The following is a 21,602-nucleotide window of genomic DNA, read 5'->3' on the forward strand; positions in this document are numbered from 1 at the left end:
TTATAGCATGTTAGAGACCATACGCATCACATACCTCCATAAATCACCTACAGGAAATCTACGAACCATGTCGAGAGCCTTGTCCTGCATATAAGTCGTATTTTATTTTATAACTGTAACATCCCATAGATGACTTACCCATACAACTATCATAACATATTGACAGTCCTACAGCAATTCTTCAGAATGATGACATTGCGGGAGAAGATTGTAACGTCTTCTGCAATACATAACAGAAGTTCATCATACGAAGAGAGAGAGAGAGAGAGAGAGAGAGAGAGACTCGTGACCTCGTCAACATGCTTTAGAGCAGTAAGTTGATCGGAGATACTGAAAGAAGCAAATTAGAGTATACAAGAGCATCTTGTGGCAAAGGCATCTCAAAAGTGCTATAATAGCAATAGAGCCAGATCAAACATGACCATTCCCGTTTAGTGAGATAGCACATGATATGAGCGCCACAAAAGAAAGTTCTGCTCCTATAACTTTAAATATTTGGAATTAAAACTAGGGCACTAAATATTCCTCATGCCCTTCCCGGCCTATTATCTCTGCAATGCCTAACTCTATATGTGTGGAAGCATTTTGTCCGCCAATTCCAATCTCCACTTAAATATACTCTTGTAGAGGCACGCTCTAGAATATGTTACATTAACCATCCAAAGGCCTCCCCCTAGGTGGAAAATCAAATATACTATTATTTTACTTATTGAAAAAGTAAGTAATTGGGGAAAAATTAAAGCCATCCCAACTAGGTGGTTTAAACTGGAGGTAATGGATCTCCTTCCCAAGACGAAGCAGCAGAGCACTGGATGGCCATACCTAACATCAGCAAATGCCAAGTTATAAGGTTAAGTGGCAATGCTAATTCTAACTACGTTTCTTCTACAGGGGTTGAAACTGCAGTAATAGCCGATCATATCACTTTTCATCTTTTTATCTCCAGCAAAGTTTCACCTTAAATCCTTATCTTGTCATTATTATTAGTTCCAAATACTTGAAACTTTTCAGAAAAGCAAAGTGCCCTGCTATTAAGATTAATAGAGAAAAAGACATGTCAAACTCGACACATGTTAAGTGGGAGAGAGAGCAGACAAATAGACGACGGACTGTAGAGTAAGAGTGATAGAACAGTGATCATTAATGTTTTATGGCAACAACTAACTGTGGTATCATACATAGACATTCATATTAGGTACTTGAGACAATATTTGAAGTAAATAAGCACAACTAAAATTTGTATCCAAGAAAGGTGCAGATACGTTACATTAAAAAATATACGCAGAGACACTATGAATGTTCAATTGAACAGAAAACTTGAAAATTCCAGAATATGTAGGCATGGAAACGAATGACAAAAAAACACATCCTGAGATATCGTCTGAAAAGCATCTGTCAGCATGTCAAGTTCAACCAGCAATAAATGGTCTTATAAGGACTAACTCTATTAAGCTAAACAACAGTCTGAATCCTCTGTCATGCATGGAACTATGGGCAGAGCAATTTACAGCCAACCTCAAGCAACGAGATCCAGAAACTGAAGAACTTCAAGCTGAAAACACTTTGTTACCTCAAATTCAATAGCCCCCATGATCCGCGCTTGGCATTAGAAATAAATTGGCAAATGGTTCCTAAGATGCCGTTTGGCATGTACCTGAAAGCCAAAGTCGCCATGCTCCGATTCGATTGCATGTAATCAAATGAAAAAAAAGTATAATACCCCAAGTCCCACAGAAGGAGACTGGACTCCCTATTTATCTTCTACACTAAAATTGACTTTGTTTATCCATCATCAATAGTTTCTCCAATACTCCTTGTGGTACACATCCACGAAATAATCCATAAGAAAAGAATAAACCCATCAAATGTGAGAACGGGGCAAATAATATGCGATACCTCTGTATAAGAAATCGAACTACACAGATAGTCCCATTACACAATTCTACCAATCAAAGTCATCTGCCAGTCTCTCTATCCACGACCTCAAATGGCAACATCTGAGTTGTTAAAAGAATATCTATTAGAATAGCATCGCAAGTTTTTCACACTTGTATTGGCAGATAGAACCATGAACCCACAATTTCAATTACGTTTACAGGAGAACAAAAACAAATTGAGTAAATGTTGCAATATGTGATCTGTCTTCAGGTAAGTGGAACATGGAAGAAGAGTTCGAGTGTATCAATTTCGGCATTGTAAAATAGTGAGAATTGAAGGAAATCACGTCAACAAAACTTGAAAGCATCCATTTCCTCTATGTCTCTCTCTTGGACTTCAAACCTTCAATTTTGGATTTGTTGGTTATTTCAATGTTGGTGTAGGAAGTGACTTCTTGATTTTGGCCAGAAAGCTCTGCTTGGTTCGTTGTTAGGCAGAAACAGCACTTGAAGGATGGCAGATCTTACTGGCAAGAGAACATCTTCTGATGTCTAAACCTATTTCCCTTTTCTTAAAATTTGTCCTATGAAAAAGAATTTCTTCATACAAAGGCGATGAAAGATACATTTATAGGCAATGTAAATTGCTGAAGATAAATTCTCAGGAGTTCAGATCAAGGCTGATGCAATAGAGCTAAGGACTCTTGAATGTATCCTCCTTCCTTGCTGACAGCACCACCTAAATTTCAAACCACAGAAGAGATTTTGAACCCAACAGCAAATGGAGAAAGATGATGCATATACATCCCTTTCTTTCTTTTATCAGCAACACAAACACCAGATTTGAGTAGGGAACTTAAGGCTCGTTGAGGCCATCATTGTCTGCATCTTCGTCTTACAATTTGATCAGATAAACTATTCTAGCAAAGAATATCATAAGGCGTGACAAATATCACCTCCAATTTAAAGCATTTGTATAGACCATAGCAGTTTTAGAAGATAAACAATCTGGCTCGATGTATGAGAAAGAAGTACTGGAAAAACTCAAGGTCAAGATCCTCATAGGCTAAGTTATCCTCATACACTAAGTTATCCACATCGTAATGAGAAACTCTCGGAATGTTCTTGTATTTTTGTGGTATAACATCCTCAATTAGCATGCAGATGATAGGGAACGACTTGACAATAAGTCAGGTCTGATCACATAGGAGTTAACTGGTGACTGCGTCCATATCTTCTCACTTTCCTCTCAACCTCACACTATTCCTCTTTTCGTTTAGTGCAAATCGTCTGGCCATAGCAGGATTGTAAAAATGCCTCATATGCTCTGAAAGTCTATGAATGGCTTGGAGATCACCAGTTACTGATAGGTTCATCAGAAAAGAGTCAAACTTCCGATATGGCAATTTCAGACCTTTATTTATGACTGCGTCCAGAAGAAAACGCGCGTCTTCCACCATATTGCAGTCAAAAAGCCCTTCAATCATCACACAGTATGTATCTGCATCCTGTGCACAGCCCCTCTCATCCATCTCATGCCATGTCTCATATGCCCCTTCGGCATCACCCATCCGAAAGAACATTGAGATCAACATATTGTAGGTTTGCACGCTGGGCATGCACTGGACCTCAATCATTTTCCTATAAAGCCTAATCGCTTCATCCACCTTTTTGTTGTCACAAAGAACCCTTAAGAAGCAGTTATAGGTGACAATGTCAGGGGGATAACCTTTGTTTCCCATCTCTTCCAGGAACTTATAAGCTTCTTCGACCTTCCCAGCCGTACACATCCCTTCAATAAACTCCTTGTAGGTTGAAACATCAGGAAGGCAACCACTGTTTATCATATGTCCCAGGAGTTTAAAGCACTCGTCCAGTTGATCATTCTGAACCAAAGCCGCAATCATAATAGCGTAGGTCTTTGCAGTGGGAGAAGACATGGTGGAGCCTTTCATTCGCATAAACTCAAACAGCTTAGCTGCCTCGGCTACCATCCCTGCTTTACAAAAAGCATCGATCGCAGTATTATAGGTGAAATTATCAGGCGTGAGACCCATTTGGATCATCTTTTCCAGAACCTTCATTCCTCTAGTCGGATTTCTTACTCTACACCACCCAAAGAACAGTATGTTGTACGTATTAGAATCGGGTTTAACCTTGCACTTCACTCTCTCGAACAGTTCTTCAGCATCCTTAACCAAACTGCACTTGCACAAGGAATCCAATAGCAAGTTAAAGGCGTTTATCTCCGGCTGAGTCTTCACCCTAATCCTCTTCTTCTTAGCAAATTTCTGAAGATGGGTCAAATACTTCTCTGTGTACTGCCTCAATATCCTCAGAAGAACTTCCATAGGAACTCTCTTTTTCTCATTCCTCTTCATGTAATCCAACAGGTCGCAGACAATTCGAAACTGCTTCGCCTTGTACTTTGTACTGGAGAGTATGTCGATCATCGCGTTATAAGCCTGAGGCTCGTGTTCGTAATCTTCCCGGTGCCCTGCCCACGTGAAAAATCGGAACGCTATCTTCTCCTCGTATCGAAGCCTGTGAAGGACACCAACGACTAGAGCGGTGGTCAAGCCAACGCCAGTCTGGTCCAAGGCATTCCCCATGTCATGATATGCACAAGAATGATCCATGACGGTTTTATACACCTTATCGGCATCGCTATCTAAACCACCGTCCTCGACGCCGCCGCAACCGCCTTCGGGTCGCCCCAGCGAGACAACATCCGTGCAAAACAACCGCGCGGCGACCCCGGCCGCGGCAGGCCGGCGCCGCCGCGGGGGAAGCGGGAATTCGTCGAGACTCCAGCAAGGCGCGGGCAGCCCCCGCAGTATCCGATGCGAAGACGCGGGATTCGCAATCGCAGGCACAACGCCGAGCGACGCGGTAGGCGGAGATAGACTGCACCCCCGAGCGAGATCGCGACAGCAGCGGCCGTATCTACAGAGCCTCCTCATCTCAAACCAGCGGAACTCTACAGTGGCATTCCCATCGTTCTTCCATCGGCGACGAAGGAGAGCTACGTGAACTCGACGAGGACTACACGAACCATCGACTACCAGAGGAAGAGAAGGTTGGCTTGCATATCGAGGAGGAGGAGGAGGAAGAATACCTGGTTGAGCGAGAGCCGCGCCACCGTACCGCCGCCAGTTGCTCCGCCGTCGCCGAGCAGTTTCCGGAGAGAGCCCGACGAGCTCAGCCCGAACCCGATCGCCAAATCCTGAAAACGGAAAAAATGAGGCCTTTATAGTAGCGGGGCAGCCCCAGTGGATTAGCCCGTTGGGCTTGGGCAGCATTTTTCGTAATGGTTTTGGGCCCACGACCAATGCTCGAGCGACACGTGGGCTCGTACGAGGCCCGGTCTACGTATCCCCCCTTTTCAATTTCCTTTTTTCTTTTTCATTTTTTTTTGGTTAATAGAATGGGCTAGAGTCTATCAAGTCTAACCATGGACATATTCTCGTGAATGCATGTCAATTGTTCCATCCACTTCGGGCAGACAGGATTGCACTCACGAGATGACGGGCAACTTTACTTATATTACTGGCTGTTAGGACTGTCAAAAAAGCCCGATCCAAATCAAATTGGCCCGACCTAACCCCAACCGAAAATTTCATGCCTTTTCAGGTCGGGCCGATTTGGGTTTGTGGCCCACAATTTAACCGAACCATCGAATACCCGTTATTTTACTTACCACCCAAATTGAAACAATCTCAATTGGAAAAGACTCGAAACCTTTTTTGAGCCAACTAGATTCAATTTCGGGTTTCAAAAAGGAGGTCTTCTTTTTAAACCCCTATTAGCATGTTACCACCATCGAACTTCATGCCTACATTGTATATATGAGGAATTTTCCGCTCTTTTCTTTCCTCGCGCCGAGAATGGCATTAAAATCATTTTACTACACAATCATTTGCTGAGACCACTTCAGGCGCATTTAACAACCGGCCAAATAGTAACTATTTCTATTATTTTGTTCCCAGAATAAGTTTTGAAACAGAAATTCGTTTGATAAATTTTTTGTTCCTAGGTACAAATTTGCAAAAATTTGTTCCCAAAATCGATTTTGGAACAGAATCATAAATGAAAAAGAATTTTTTTTTCTTCTTCTTCCTGGCCTGTGGCCAGTCGCCGGCCACCGGCAGCCGGCCATAGGCCAGGGCTAGCGAGGGCGAGGGCCTGGACCCTCGCCCAGGCCACTAGCCGCCCTCGCCGACCCTAGCCATGGCTAAGGAAGGGGAAGAAGAAGAAAAATAAAAAGAAAGAAATATTAAAAATATTAAATATATTTTTAATAAAAAGAAATTTGTGTAATTATCAAACGCTGTTCTTTTTCTATTTCGAAAATAAAAATTTTGGGCAGTTACCAAATACCTTTAAATGTTTATAAATTGTTCTCGAACACGGAATCAAAAAGAATCATTTCTAAACATAAATTGTTTACGGGAATAAAATGATTGCCAAATGCGTCATTCCTCTCTTTATTCCTATCTTCGCTAGGTCCATCACTAGTGCAACTAAAAAAAAAACCTCCCATACATTCGCCATTCGACGAGCGACATGTGCGTTTCAAACTTAACCGCGTAATCGAATTCTTTCGCCCATCAATAATCCAGATACGAGCGCTGTAGGTTACGTGACCCACCCATGAAAGTCTCTTCTTTCCCGTGACTGGCTAAAAGTCACCACGATTTTTCCCCGCGGGCAGAGAATCGAACTTTCATGCCGTGCCCGTGGTCGTGCGAAATATTCAGCGTCCCCCCGCCGAATTTGAAATCTCGAGGGACGGGGGGAAGGCGCTTCGAATTTCGAACTTCCGGCTTCCGATCATTTGCACTTTTCGGAATTATTATTATTACTATTTACTATTAGCATCGCGTGGCTAAAACGGCCGTAAATAATTTGGCTCGAAACCAAAAGCAAAGCAGGACGGAGGCAAATTATTTTGTCAGCTAGCTAGCTAGCCCTCACGTGAGATTTTGACCAAGCTCGAAAAATTTGATCGCTCGCCGCCGGGCCCCCCCCCCCCCCCCGGACAAAACGAAACACTTTCCCCCCCTTTTTTTTTCTTCCTTTCGTAAATGCACGATCGCGTGAGCGGGCGGGGGTGGGTCATCGCTATTTCGCCTTATTTAACAAGGCGGTTCCTTTCGAGCCCCCCCCCCAAAAAAAAAAGAAGAAAAAAACATGGCGGTCCCAAAACCCGAACCTCTCCTCTCCTGAGGAGGACAGATGAGGCGATTCGGATGAGATCCAATGTAAGATCTAGCTCTCCGTTCACTCGTGGGATTCGGGCGATTTATCCGGGGAGATCGACGCGGCTCCTTTCTCCTTGATAATTTACGCGTTCCCTTATTGGTGTATGGATAGCTATTCCTTGAGCACGGGTTTAGGTTCGCCCTTGACAGGAGAATAAACGGTTTTTTTTCTTTTTTTTGTACTTGGTGATGAATTTTGGTTTCCCACGCCATCGAAGGAACTAATCGTTGCAGGAATTTGCTTAGATTTAGGGAAATCACCCCACATTTAAAGAAAAAAGTGGATGACGATTATACACGTATGATAATACAAACATTGTGAAAAATAATGATATATCGGTGATCTCGAGTACACCAAACCTTAGAACTTGATCTCTTGCTTGGTTTGTGAATGTCGTGCTTGATGTTGTTTGCTCCTTAGTTATAGTCTCGGTTCTCTTTTATGCCTCGTGCATCTTTAATGGGTTATTCCATCATACTTTATGATCTTCTCCCGCAAATATCCCTAACTATCTTGACTTGAATGTTACTCCAGAGATAATTTGTTATAGTTAAGTGACTCATTCGCCACAATATATTATTCTTGGATCGGTGGACTCTCATTGACTCGGTTGTTAATTTTTGTGCGTGCTTCAAGTCAATTGGTCACGAGTCACGTCTTTATAAGTCAATTGTATTGTCATGACCTTTGTAATCGATGATCCCATCGTATATTCCATCGATTGGGGCCTTATGAGATAAGCATATCGTCGTAACTCGATTTTAGGTTATTCAGTTCTTAACGTTTAGGCCCGGATTTCCTCCCAATCTCATACTTACCGAGGCGGAAAGAAACACCGTATTTCCTAGCACGAAACCAAGAAATTCTAGCATTAAGAAGAAGCTCTTTTCTTTATCGCGAATAAGCACCAATTTCTTTCATACGTTCTATCTCTCATCAAAGAAATATACTCTGACCAAAAACAAGAAACCAAAGAAATGTCCTATTCGAGCTAATCAAGGTGGATACGCTCGCATTGAATCTCGACAGCTACAGCATCATGGGACGCGATACACAGTACGAACGAGTGGAACACATGGGGAGGACCGAAGGCATGAATGCCATCAAGGAGCTACGATCCACCGTACACACGGAAAAAGCACGTACCCATTGAAGAACCGAGATTGGAAAATCGCGACGTCATAACTCCCCGTTCTCATTCGGCGTATTTTATATATTTCTTTTATATTCGTTTAGGACCATCAAAATATAACGGGACAAAAATAAAAATAAAAACAAGAAAAAAGAATCACGTTTCGAGAGGCATTAATTAATGGACTTAATTTCCATTTTTTTGGGTCATTCGACGGTGAGATTATTGCTCCATTTATCCATGCAAAATGCAAGATGAGACAAGATATAATTTTTAGAAGGTTATTCTATCAGCGATTTCTTCCATATTTAAAGTTAGAGCACCCTCGAGAGCTAATTTCCAGACTCCATTTGTTTCACAAAAAATAATTGATTTGGAAAATATTTTCCTAAAAATGATCGCCTCCATTACTTATAAAAATGAATGAACGAAAAATATTTTTAGCGCTCACAAAAATATTTGGACGTAAATTACTGTTGATAATGAAAAATATTTTTTATTGACTAACTATTTCAAGCGATCCTTTTTCAAAAAAAATATTTTCTAAATTATTCTTTTAGCCTTACTATCTAACCCAAAAAAAAAAGAAGTGCTTATAAGGCACAACGGCACAAAAAAGTCAAACTAATAAAGTGGGCTGGAATGCGAGAAAATAATATCTCTCACTCCATTTTGCCGAAATTGATTTTTATTGGCGTGAGAAATTCGAATTCACTGTCGCCCTAATAATGAATTATGCGAAACGGCATTAAATTCCGCGTGGCCCTCACGTGTCATCACCCCATTGGTCATCGGGTGTTGGGCGTCAGTAAAAAAGAAAAGAAAAGAAAAGAAAAGCAGCGGTAGAACCATCGTTGACCATAGTCCACCCAATAATTACCGCATCACCACTCTCTCTCTCTCTCTCTCTCTGACTTGCAGGGCTCTCGACTCGAATAAAAACAAGGCGAAGAAGAACACACAAAAAGCGCACACACACAGAAGCAGAAGTAGAAGCGAGTCCAATTCACTGCTCGCCACCACCAGCAGCAACCAACCGCCATTACTGCGCCACCCCTCAGGTACTCCTCCTCCCTCCTCCCCCCGGAAAAAACCTCGCCGCTTCGCCCCTCGCGGCGACGCGTTTCTCATCTTCCCCGCTCCGACGATCGCGCTCTCGCCGCCGTCGCCTTTTCACCCCCTCACCTCTCTCTCTCTCTCTTCCCGCCGACGACGAAATGCCGCATCGCGGCACGCCGAGCGATGCGCTCGGACCTCCGGTCCGTGGCCGAGGCGTTCCCGATGCGGAAGCGCTCCGATCGATCTCTCGGCCGGATTGTCTCTTTGCTCGAGATCCGATCTGTCTTCCTCCTTTACTGTATGCAGGCAGCGGAAGTGTCGCGTTGTTTTCGTTGCTTCCGTTTGACCGATTTTCTTACGGAACTTCTGTGTGGAGCCGTTAGGCTAGCATTTGACTGACTTTCTCGAGGCGTCGTGGTCGTTGATTGTCGCTTTGATGCTGCCGTGCGATGAGAGGAAAGAGGTTAATCGGAAGTACTGCATTTGTAGATAAAGAGAGGAGAGCGACATGTGTAGCTTCCATGAGTAATGCTGGTGCATAAGAATCTGCTTAGAGCTGATTTTGGATTATTGTTTCTAAGTTTGTCCGTATGCCATTATTAGGTTGCTGTTGCATTGCGAGGCATCTTTGAACTGGACTTAAATGGATCAGGTATGCATGCTCAATTTTGTTTGATTCTTCTAATTTTGTCTATCCGATGCCGTTCCCTCCTGCTCTTATAGCCATTTCATCTTCAATCGTTGGCTTTATAGTAATGGATGTGGTATCTCCTTGGATTTTTTGTTTGACAGTATGAGAAGATCGAGAAGATCGGGGAAGGAACTTATGGCGTGGTCTATAAGGCTATCGATCGCTCCACCAATAAGACGATTGCTCTGAAGAAAATTCGTTTGGAGCAGGAAGATGAAGGGGTGCCGAGTACTGCAATCAGAGAAATCTCTCTCTTGAAAGAAATGCAGCATGGAAACATTGTCAAGTATGTGATGTTCTCCGAGATGTTCTCTTCTTTAAGTGACCATATGGATTTGTTGATTGTTTATTCCAGCAGTAGTGAGGAGATATGCCGTGCTTACATTTTCTCTTTAATCAAATTAAAATGTATTTGATACTTGAAGACTGGTCCTTAACATTATATCCCGAGGTAATCAGCGTCTATGGGAAGTTGCATAGTTGAGGTTGTTCTCATATCAACCTCATTGGATTCTGCAGCTATTGCTCTTTTAGCATATTCTTTTGCCTTAAGCGCTTGACTCTATGCATTATTAGCCAGGAACTTAAATCCCATAGCCACTTTTTTTAAAGATTCACATCTTGTGTATCAAACAAATGTCTGTGGCTGAAAGCCAAATAAGCATATGGATATTTGCATGAAAAGAACAATTCCACATACAAGCAGTATCGAGGAAAATGAGATGGACTCCATATCTTTGTTTCACCACTGGGCGTGGTAGCCTTTTACGAGGACTCCATTAATCATATGTCTAATTCCAATATCTGGTCTTACCTTTGGATCATTTGTGGGAGGGCCGTCCTGCGAGTAAAACTTAGGGCTTGTGGGAGCCGTAGGATAGAAGGATAGAATTCATCCATATGGGTGCTTACTACATCTCATTTCAGCAGGATGTGACTTGGTCTTAAGGTGCTCATGGTGGCTATAGCTTTCTTCCGGTTAACTTGGGAGGCGAGCATATTTCCAAAATCCCTTTTCTTAGATAAGTCAATGCATACAATTGGCAAAGGTGATGTTAAAACTCAAAAATAAAAAAAAGCAAATCCATGGGAGACGTGCTTTTCTCGTAGGAGTGTTTGAAGAGGTGACATGAACTTACTTAACTAGCCTTTTTCAGCTATTTTTATTTCATTCTATAATATGTACCCTTTTCAAGCACTGTCTCTTACAACTTCTCCTTGGTTTCGAAGGAGGTTTCTCATTAGATATCAGGCCAAAAAAGAGGATTTCATTAGACTGAGCATGTATTAGCTCTACTTCCTCTGGTGATATAACTGGGATTATCCTGTCTGATATGTCTGACATGGAAAAATCATGCTATTTGGATGCTTCAAGTAGTTTCTGTTAATGCATGATGTTGTCCATACCAATAAATCGATTCACTAGGTCGCTTTTCTGTAGTTCTGGATTTTGTAGAAAAGGAGACTGATCAATGCTTATATATGAAAATTTTTTTTTAGTTCACTATAAATAATATGCAAGTTCTGTTTTTCTTTGTTATGGTTTAATCATAGTATAGCTCATACACTTATGAGTGGCAGGTTGCAGGATGTAGTGCACAGTGAGAGGCGTCTATATCTAGTTTTTGAGTACTTGGACTTGGATTTGAAAAAGCACATGGATTCATGTCCAGAATTTTCTAAGGACACCCACACAATAAAAGTGAGTGAGCTCTCTTACCCTCATGGAGGTTTATGCTTTGTGTAATTTTCACGATGGTGTCATAAGCTTATTTGAGCTTTCATTTACAGAACAATATTGCAGTAACTTATCTTGGTTCTTTTTGATTGGGTGTGCTATCTTCTGGATGGCAGAAGTCCATGCCTATAATACCATGCTTTAGTGTGATTTCATCGAGGCTTTTCAGAAAACGTATTCTTGTTAGGATGATTGGACTGTCCTTTCGGATTGAATCATGGGTTAGTAGGAGAAGAAAATATCCCACAGAATAAGTGGACAAATATCTACAAAGAATCATGTTCTTACTTCTTCTGATCTTCTTACTTTAGCTCTTTATTTTATATTCATCCATAATGTTAATTTCACGTGGGCATGATTGGCAAAAATGAGGTCTAAGTGCCAAATAGAGCTCACTAAAGCTTAATGTGGCTCTGTAGTATCCGGAGCATTCCAATACTGATAACATTTGCAGTCGGTCAGCAGTCCTCTTTAGATGAGGCAGATGACTTTGGGATCTTTGAGCTCTTCTTAAGCATCTGCTTATTTTGTCATTAGTCTAGGCTCTACTCATTATTCCTTTTGTCTATGTAGATTGGATTGAATTCTTAGTTTGATTGTTTAACAATTTCATAATATAGCAAATTTCTCCCTGCAGATGTTCCTTTATCAAATCCTGCGCGGCATTTCCTATTGCCATTCTCATAGAGTTTTACATCGAGATCTGAAGCCCCAGAATTTGCTGCTAGATCGCCGTACTAATTCACTGAAGCTAGCGGACTTTGGGCTGGCCAGGGCTTTTGGTATTCCTGTTAGGACATTTACCCACGAGGTATTGAAGTTGTTTTTCTGCCATGATTCAGTCACAAGTTCAGGACACTGCATGAACAGTATGATGCAATGTCTTTCACATCACGAAGCATTGAAGATATCCATACTTTTTCTCTTCTTGCACAGCTAAGAGAGAATTTGCAAGTAGTAATTGTTCTGATATTCTTTTTTCCGTACTCATGCTGGGCTAGAAATTGCTTTGAAAGTTGTTTCAGGGATCCTAATTTCTGATATGTCTCCACCTACTCTCATTCCTGCCGAAAAACTCACGGATGGTTTGGGAGAACATGATGATATCTTGGTCAAAGCAGGAAACTCAGTCTTATGGATTTTTATACTCGCAGCCTAACCATTTTCATGAATAACTCTCCACATATTTTCTTAGGTCTTTCTTTCTTGCCGACTTTCTTTACTTTTCTTCTATGCTTCTTTGTGCAATTGGATAAATAGTTAACCCACAAAGAATGGAGTAAGCTTCTTTAGATGGCCATGTCATGTTCACGGTTTATGTTTATTTCACTTTTGTAATGTTTCTCTGTAGGTGGTGACTTTATGGTATAGAGCTCCTGAGATACTCCTTGGATCCCGCCATTACTCAACACCTGTTGATGTGTGGTCTGTGGGTTGTATATTTGCAGAGATGGTGAACCGGCGGCCACTATTTCCTGGGGACTCTGAGATTGATGAATTGTTTAAGATTTTCAGGTGCTACTGCCTATCTAAGTCTGAAGAATCTTTTTCTCTAGCCTTTTTTTTTTCTAATCGGATCCTCTAGTATGTCAAGTTGTGCTCTATCTGCCACTGCTTGGAAGTAGCTATTTGGTCAGAAATTGATCGAAAAGGTAGAAAATGGGTGTATGATTTTTATGCATCTGAAGAGCATGCTTTTATAACGCACCTTAAAATAGCTTTGCTCATGCTTTTGTCATGAAATAAAGCAGAGATTGATTGAGCTAATTAGAATTCGCGTAATACAATTGTTTTCAATGATCTATTCGAAAGGTTAATCCATTGTAAACCAGACGCTGCTAAAGTTTGTCTTTTCCTAGTTAGCTTACAGCTAGCTTGCATCGATGTATATTTATTTTAGATTCTGACACCTCGGTCATGGCCTAGAACACCCTAAATATCTCCTCTTGTAAAAAGCTCGGTTTATTAATGCTGCTATACTTAGTCTTGAGGAATCATAGGATGCGTTGACACTGCTGTCCTCCTTCTAGTTCTACATTCTCCAAAATGCAGACTATCTTATTGACTTGAAAGTGGGTAGATCAAGTTATCCGTTAAGAAAATGCCATGAAACTCTTTTTTCCTTTTCCTTTTGCCTACAGACTAGAACATTGCATAGAATTTTAAGTCCATCAATTATTCATAGGTGCTACGTTTATTCCTTTTATATTTTCTTGGTTGAAGAATAATGGGCACGCCAAATGAAGATTCATGGCCCGGGGTGACTTCTTTGCCTGATTTTAAATCAACCTTCCCTAAGTGGGCTCCACAGGTAGCTGGTCTTCTCTGCTGTTTTCAGGGGAGATTATGAACTATCCAGGGTTATTTGACAAATTAACATCGTGCACTTTATCTTGCAGGACCTAAAAACTGTTACGCCGAATCTTGATCCAGCCGGAGTTGATCTTCTTTCTGTAAGTTGACAAAATTCATGCATGTGTTCCGGAGCTTTTTAATGATCCCCCCCAGGAATAGGAAGGAAAGCAGTTCTTTAGTATTTAATCTCCATTAGGCAGATAACACACTTGAATGATAAAATTTACAAGTTTTTCATTCGGAGGAAATCAAGTTGTTAGAAATCCGCCTTTGTAGAAAAGAATGTTAGGCAAGCCAGAAGGGACTTCAACTGTAACATGGTTAAATGGCGGGATAAGTGCAGAAACAGGACTTGATTGGGCCTTTTTAAACACCTCAGGTTCTCAATTGACCAAAATAAATCCTAAATCCCCAATTCAGCAATGACCAAAACGTTGAGTCCTGTTTGTGCACTTTTCCCCATTAAATGGCTAATGCATTAAACTTATTCACGATGGACTACACCCTGCGTTAATGGCGGGATAAGTGCAGAAACAGGATTTCATGTATGTCTGATTGCATTCCTTGATAGGCGAGCGATCTTTGCACTGTTGACCTTATTGTATGTTTTGCCTTTAGTGAACCTATAAAAACTGTTAATGGACCATCCTCTACTGAAAATCGTAGACGAGGGTCGAGATCATGTCTCCTTTGTTGCCTTGAACCAATGTAACGAAATGTATGAAGTGATATTAAATTGCCAATCCAGCATTCTTGTTACTGATGCAATTGCTGGATTCCAGAAAATGCTCTGCATGGATCCTAGAAGAAGAATAACTGCCAAGGTCGCTCTTGAGCACGAGTACTTCAAGGACGTTGGAGTGATACCGTGAATATCGTTGCCTTACTTACTCAGTGAGACGTGACGTGTCTATATGGAGTTTGTAGCATATTAATGGCTTTTGATGGTGTGAAATGTGAATCTTTGGATTTTGGATTGTCTTAGCGAGCAAAGTTCATCTCTTATATCTTTGGGTCCAACTTACCTCATGGACTCCTTTTCGTTTCTTCTTGTTGCCCTTCCTTTATTTGACTTTTCCATTCTGAAAAGGACAAATGCAGATTTGTTTTCATCTGTTCTTTCACCTAGTGTGATTACAGCAGAGCTTCTGAAGGAAAACGTAAGGCCTGCTTATTTACCAACAGATAAAACGAAATTCGAGGTGCTGCGGCATACTTATATTTGCAGTATGTTAACTGTCGGTGTTCTTGAAACGACGGAAGGCACAGAAGCCAATAAGAGATCGGCGACTTCGGCCCAAAAGAAGCGTCGCACGCATCCGTTCAGTCGTCATATTAGCACATCATATTAGTACGTCATACAACATAAAAGAAGAAATGATGAATGTCCTACGAATGAGAGTACTAAATCCTATTATTAAATGTTGTCATTTAAATGTATTCGTCAACTCAATCATGGGTTTTGAGTACTAGACAAAAGAAATGTCGCATCATTTAACAAAGAATACCTTAGCATCGTGGCCGGTTTCCCCTTCCATTACTCATAAATAAAGGAGCAAACAATGTGCTTTGAGTCTCCGATCTAACGCGGATCAAGACTTGACTGAACGAAGCCCAGCAGGTCAACGTTGCCCTCTCTGCCTTGATCAGCTTGTCGTCCCACTCTCCTCCTCCTTGGATCCACCGGAATCAAATTTCCATCCGTGCGAGAGATAGAGATAGATGACTACGCTTCCCTATGCCTCGCACCTCCACCACCCGAGCCATACTCACTGCCTCGAGCTCTCCGACCTCTCGAACTTGCCGGTGCATGCCGCCCCCGACCTTCGCCTGCTGTGCTCCGGTTGCAGGTGCCAAGCCTCAGGACTCATCTACTCATGCGAGCGTTGCAACTTTGCCCTCCATGCACCATGCGCCCATATGCCGCCCCTCGTCGCCCATCAAGGCCACAAAACGTACCCTCTCAAGCTCCTCGCCACCCCCACATATGCCCGTGGCCGGTTCGATTGTGATGGGTGCGGCCAACGAGGTCGTGGCTTCAGCTATCACTGCGCCGAGTGCACCTACGATCTCCGCATTGTCTGTGCATCGAAGCCCTTGCGAATCCACGACCAGTCTCACTGTCACGTGCTCCATCTTACTTTTAACTGTCCGTACGAGATAAGAGGGTTTAACGGCGATATCTGCACTGCCACGGGGGGTGATCACTGGATGTACCGCTGCAGTTACCGTAATTTCGACGTGCATTTAGAATGTGCTAAGGCTAGGCCTGTTCAGGCCGTAACACCAGCACCTCCACAGGCATCATCCGTGGCGGCCGCACAGCCGGTTTACATTCCTTCGGGATCGAATCCTCAGTACCAATATCAAACTCCCGCGGTTTGAGGGCAAAGAAACATGCAGGGAGTTATATATAACCCTAACGCTTTGAATATAGGGAGTTCTCAACATCAAGCGCAACCCATTATGTGGCCACCGGCTACCGGGTTCGGAGCTTCTCCTCTGGTGGCGGCGGCCGAGCGATGTTTGGTCCAGGGCATTGCCCAACAGGTCGGTCAGGACCTCGTTCAGGATGTGACGGGCGGCGGCGACGGTGGCGGTGTCCTTGATTTCTCTTCTTTTCCGGACTTTTTTTAAGTTGTGTCCGGCATAGGCTGGGTACCAACTGATTGCTGGTTAACTTGGATCGGCCTTAAAGAGAAAACCTAAGTAGGTTCTGCCTGTAAATTCTGTGTTTGGAGGTCCTTCTTCTTATGTGGTCGACGTTTACTTATTAAATGTGTGAAGACTGCTGTGATTCTTCTTTATTTAGATGAACACGACCTGAGAGTTTGCGGGCGTCCCAAGTAATTTCCTTTTCATTGACAACCAGTTGGGCACAATCTTAGTCCATCGCGCTCTCTTGTTCAAGTTACTCAGCGCGTTCCGCACCCGGGTTCGTTTTGCTGCCAAGAAAGCCCCAGCACGCTAGGCACCGGTGTAATACAAGCGTCGAAGGGCATTGGGCAAAGAACTCACCATCTCCCATTGAGTTCGTTAGTAGTTCTTTAGTCATTCTACTATGCAAGATTCGACAATGATCCTTCCTAGAGTTCACCTACAAAGACCTTGTTACAACTTATCTTTCCTCTAAATGATAAGGTTCAATGGACTTCTTGCGGCGCCATCAACGACGAACTGCCCACGTCGGCGGCGCGATCCAATATTTCACCGGACCATTCAATAGGTAGGAGTAATAGACGGGCTGTGGGTATAAAGGGCAAGGACATAATCAGCACGAGCTATCAGCAAGTGCTGACTAGAAATTTCTTGTTTAAGACCAACATTCGTAACGATCTATCCCTAAACATGCAATAGAAGCAGTGACAAGCCCTTGGTTGGGGTTAGGATTTTGTATAGCCCCAATCATACGAACTGATTCAGTAGATAGTCGATCAATCATGGTTTGTAAAAGTTCATTAAGTTAAGAAAACTAATCTTATCTCTTAATGGGTTTCATCACTGATGATGAAACCCATTATATATCTAACTTTACTTTTGAACCGTTCTACAATGATGACATCGATGCCTTCAAGGGGTAATCTTAGTGAGCATGGATATTTATAATAATATGTCACGCCCGCAACTTATTCACTTTGATCAGATGAAGCCTTCACTTTTTCCCAAGGCTAAGAGCACAACGATTAGTTACTCCAATGTATAATGTGTATATAGTAAGGTTTCGCAAAAAATAAATGATTCTAAAATATTTTCCTAAAATTGATTGTTCGTATCACTTAAAATAATTAGTCAATGAAAAACGTTCTTGTTGTCGACAATAATTTATATCTACAATTTCTCGTGGACAATGGAAATATTTTTCGTTTATTTATTTTTAGGGGCAACGTACTGAAAAAGTCATAAATCTATTGCATTGGTACCAATTCAGTTACAAATCTTTTAATTGGACCAATTTAGTCCTAAACATTTTCGCATTGATACCAATTGAGTTTATCCGACCAATTTAGGTCAGAAATTGCTGACGTGGATGCCGGCCATCCTATGTGGTATGGTCAGCACTAACGTTGACATTTTTTTAAACTTTTTTTAATTTCTTTTCAAAAATTTTAATTATTTTTTCTGTTCTTTTTTCTTTCTTCTCTTTTCCTTCTCTCTTTTTTTTTTCCATGAGCTCTGGTAAGGGTTGTTGGTTGTGCGACGTAGGACGGCCGGCGTCCACGTCAGCAATTTCAGGCGTAAATTGGCCGAATTGACTCAATTGATATCAATATAAAAAGTTTATGACTAAATTGATCATGGTACCAATGTAATAGGTTTATGACTTTTTTATACTTTTCCTTTCATTTTTGTGAGTAATATAAGTGATCATTTTTAGAGAAATGTTTTTTAAATAGTTTATTTTCCATAAAACAAACGGAGCCTCAATTCACAAATATTCCGTGACTGTCACTCTAGTGACACCAGCCTGAGCAACATCTAAGTCTAAATATCTAATATTATAATACAGAAATTGGATGCAAAATGGAGTACCTATTGAGTTCAATGTGAAGTTAATGATTTCATAAATGAACATTTAAGGAAAAATTTGGAAATTGATGGTGAGGGCAGCGAGGGTTGAAGTCAAAGTCATAAATTTGTCGGAATGGCTAAATTATTGAAGGTTTTAAAATTTGCCCTTACGTTCGGGCCCTTGTCGATATCACAAGTTTTATCAATTTGCCTCGCATATCGATAGTTTAAATATCTCCTTCTTGAGAGTACTTTTTTTCTGTAATTCCATTCCACATATAAATAACAAAGAAGGGTACCGTTTTTGTGTGCGATAGGACACTACAAAAAAACATGATTATTGTGACGGAAATCTGCGACGGATTATTTTCGTCGCTCATTTGCGACGGATTTATTTTCCGTCGCAAATTTGCGACGACTAATTTTCCGTCGCAAATTTGCTGCGGATTTATTTTCCGTCGCGACGAATATTTTATCCGTCGCAATTTGCGACGGATTTTGCGACGAAAAAGGGTTCGTCGCTAATTTGTGACGGAAAATTAATTTTTTGATATGCACCCCACCCCACCCGTCAATTTCTCTCTCTCTCTCAGTAGTTATTCGTCAGGTCGCCCGCTTTTCTCTCACCTTCTCCTTCTATCATTTCTCTCAATAATCCGTGCGTCCAGAAATCAATCTCGGTGAAGCTTTTCCACCGGTAAGTATCGTAGCTAATTTCATGACTAAACATACAACTAATATGGTCCTATTCTTCTGATTCGTCGTTTGATGCGATTTTTTTTTTATTGACATTTTTTTTCTGTTTTTGTTGTTCCGGCGACAGGCCACCAATTTGCGACGGGACAAATACCGTCCGTCGCAAATTTGCGACGGGCACACCTGGGCGAGGTGCCGGTCGACCTCGCCATGCACGGCCTCCCCCAGATCTGGGCGAGGTCGACTGGCCTCGACCCATGGCCGGCGAGGCCGCGCGGGGTGGCCATGGCCGCGGATCGACCTCGCCGTTGCCCAGCTGGATGACGGCGAGGTCGACCCGCGGCCCCGGCGAGGCTGCTCGGCCTCCCCTAGATCCGGGCGAGGCCGGCGGCTGCGCCGGTCGACCTCGCCATCGCCCGGTCGGGCGATGGCGAGGTCGGACCGGCGGCAATGGCCAGGCCGCTCGGCCTCGCCCAGATCAGCCGGACCGGCGACCGGAGAAAATTGTAAGGAAATTTTTGTTTTTAAAAATTCGGAAAAAATAAAAAATTATTAAAAAATGAATGTTAAGTGATTTTGCTTTTATTTAGGTACGTGTCCAATTGAAGGTCTCGCAATCCAAGTGAACTTTGCAATTCTCTTCAAATTGACCACTTTCTGCTACTAAGATTTCAGTCAAATATCTGGGTAAGTCTTCTTTACATGGTAATTTTTTTATTTTTTAAAATTTCAAAGTAATTGTTGCGTGAAAAACAAAATTTTAATTTTCATAATTTTTTTTAATTAACAACAGTAGGTATGATATTTTAAATATTTTACGAGATTTTTTTATTTTAATACAGACACAATGCAAAGAAACAGGGCTTGGATGTATAATAAGAACTTACCTGGACGTCAAGGATTGACCGATGAGTTTCGTACTGGGTTGGAACTATATTTAAACTTTGCTAGTAGTAAATATGAGTTCATGGATGGAAATAAGTTAAGGTGTCCGTGTAGAAAGTGCAGTAATGGTAAATTTCATGTGCGTGATACAGTTGGAAAACATCTTTGTAGATTTGAGTTTACTCCGAATTATTATAATTGGACTTGCCATGGTGAACCATTTATATCTGATGAAGGATATCGAAAAAGTGACCAATTTTTAGTTAGGGAAGAATGTAGCTATTATGACCAATTGAACCCATACGAGAGGATGATGATTGATGCAGCTGGTCAGATTTTTGTTTCAGATTCGAACCATGCAAGTACTAGTTTTACTCCTACACATAAACAAGTGGGTACTAGTCATGCATCACAAATGGAAGAGATAAGAGTAACGGGTTTTGATGAGAATGTGTGTAATGGAGCTTTTTCATCTAATCAGTTTTGGAAAGTGTTGAAAGCAGCAGATGAACCTTTATGGCCAGGTTGTGACAACCATACTAAGTTATCAGTGACAGCAAGACTGTTAAATATCAAGGCAGAGCATAATGTGTCGCAAGATTGCTTTAACTCTTTTGTTGAAGTAATGCGGGAAACAATGCCTCGTGATAACAGCATGCCAAGTGATTGTTACGATATGAAAAAGCTAGTGGATAACTTAGGTCTTCCGATTGTAAGGATTGATGTATGTAGTAGGGGTTGTATGTTATATTGGAGAGATGATGAAAATGCGAGAATCTTGCAAATTCGTAGCCAACCTAGGTACAAGATTAACAAGAGGCGGGGTCGTAATCGAAGCGTAGACCATGCAAGCAAATGTTTTATCTGCCCTTAATCCTCAGATTGCAAAGGCTTTATGCGTCTCAAGCCACGGCTGAACACATGACTTGGCACGCAAATCATGAAACAGAAGAGGATCTAATGTGTCATCTTTCAGATGTAAAGGCATGGAAGCATTTTGATAGAACGTACCCTGAGTTTGCGATAGAGCCTCGAAACTCAGGTTAGGTCTCTGTGCTGATGGATTTGCCCCATTTGGGAAATCAGGAAAAAGTTATTCATATTGGCCAGTTATCTTAACGCCGTACAATCTTCCACCTGGTATGTGCATGAAGACACCTTATATGTTTTTAACATTGATCGTGCCTGGCCCGCAAAATCCGAAAAAGTTAATAGATATTTATATGTAACCATTGATTGAAGAGTTAAAACGGCTATGGGAGGAAGGTGTCCTTACATATGATGTTTCTACCGATCAAACATTTGTAATGAATGCTACTCTTCTTTGGACGATAAATGACTTTCCAGCTTACGGAATGTTATCTGGATGGAGTACAGCTGGGATCTTAGGATGTC

At 41.8% G+C, this 21,602-nt stretch overlaps 3 protein-coding genes across 4 annotated transcripts; 2 read left to right on the forward strand and 1 right to left on the reverse strand.

The window, feature by feature from the left end:
• Positions 1–1,866: 1,866 nt before the first annotated feature.
• On the reverse strand, positions 1,867–5,087 carry LOC115690246 (pentatricopeptide repeat-containing protein At1g73400, mitochondrial). Its single transcript, XM_030616530.2, has one exon. It carries the CDS (start codon positions 4,838–4,840, stop codon positions 3,116–3,118), a length of 1,725 nt encoding a protein of 574 aa, XP_030472390.2. The 5' UTR covers positions 4,841–5,087; the 3' UTR covers positions 1,867–3,115.
• Positions 5,088–9,241: 4,154 nt separating this feature from the next.
• Positions 9,242–15,231, forward strand: LOC115690247 (cell division control protein 2 homolog). 2 transcript variants are annotated; one of them, XM_030616536.2, is made up of 9 exons: positions 9,242–9,335; positions 9,937–9,985; positions 10,126–10,310; positions 11,606–11,726; positions 12,400–12,573; positions 13,114–13,277; positions 13,986–14,073; positions 14,162–14,215; positions 14,900–15,231. In XM_030616536.2, exons 2-9 carry the CDS (start codon positions 9,977–9,979, stop codon positions 14,987–14,989), a joined length of 885 nt encoding a protein of 294 aa, XP_030472396.1. In that variant the 5' UTR covers positions 9,242–9,335; positions 9,937–9,976; the 3' UTR covers positions 14,990–15,231. The 2 variants fall into 2 exon arrangements, with proteins under 2 accessions (XP_030472396.1, XP_056170941.1); XM_056314966.1 differs by lacking the exon at positions 9,242–9,335 and adding an exon at positions 9,658–9,796.
• A 119-nt stretch (positions 15,232–15,350) lies between these two features.
• On the forward strand, positions 15,351–16,900 carry LOC115690251 (protein VACUOLELESS GAMETOPHYTES-like). The gene has a single exon (XM_030616543.2). The coding sequence runs from the start codon at positions 15,840–15,842 to the stop codon at positions 16,500–16,502; it is 663 nt and encodes a 220-aa protein (XP_030472403.2). The 5' UTR covers positions 15,351–15,839; the 3' UTR covers positions 16,503–16,900.
• Positions 16,901–21,602: the final 4,702 nt, after the last annotated feature.

The sequence above is a fragment of the Syzygium oleosum genome, unplaced genomic scaffold, assembly GCF_021117445.2.
Source record: "Syzygium oleosum isolate NSW1041296 unplaced genomic scaffold, Sole_v2.1 Sole_v2.09, whole genome shotgun sequence".
Lineage (NCBI taxonomy): Eukaryota > Viridiplantae > Streptophyta > Magnoliopsida > Myrtales > Myrtaceae > Syzygium > Syzygium oleosum.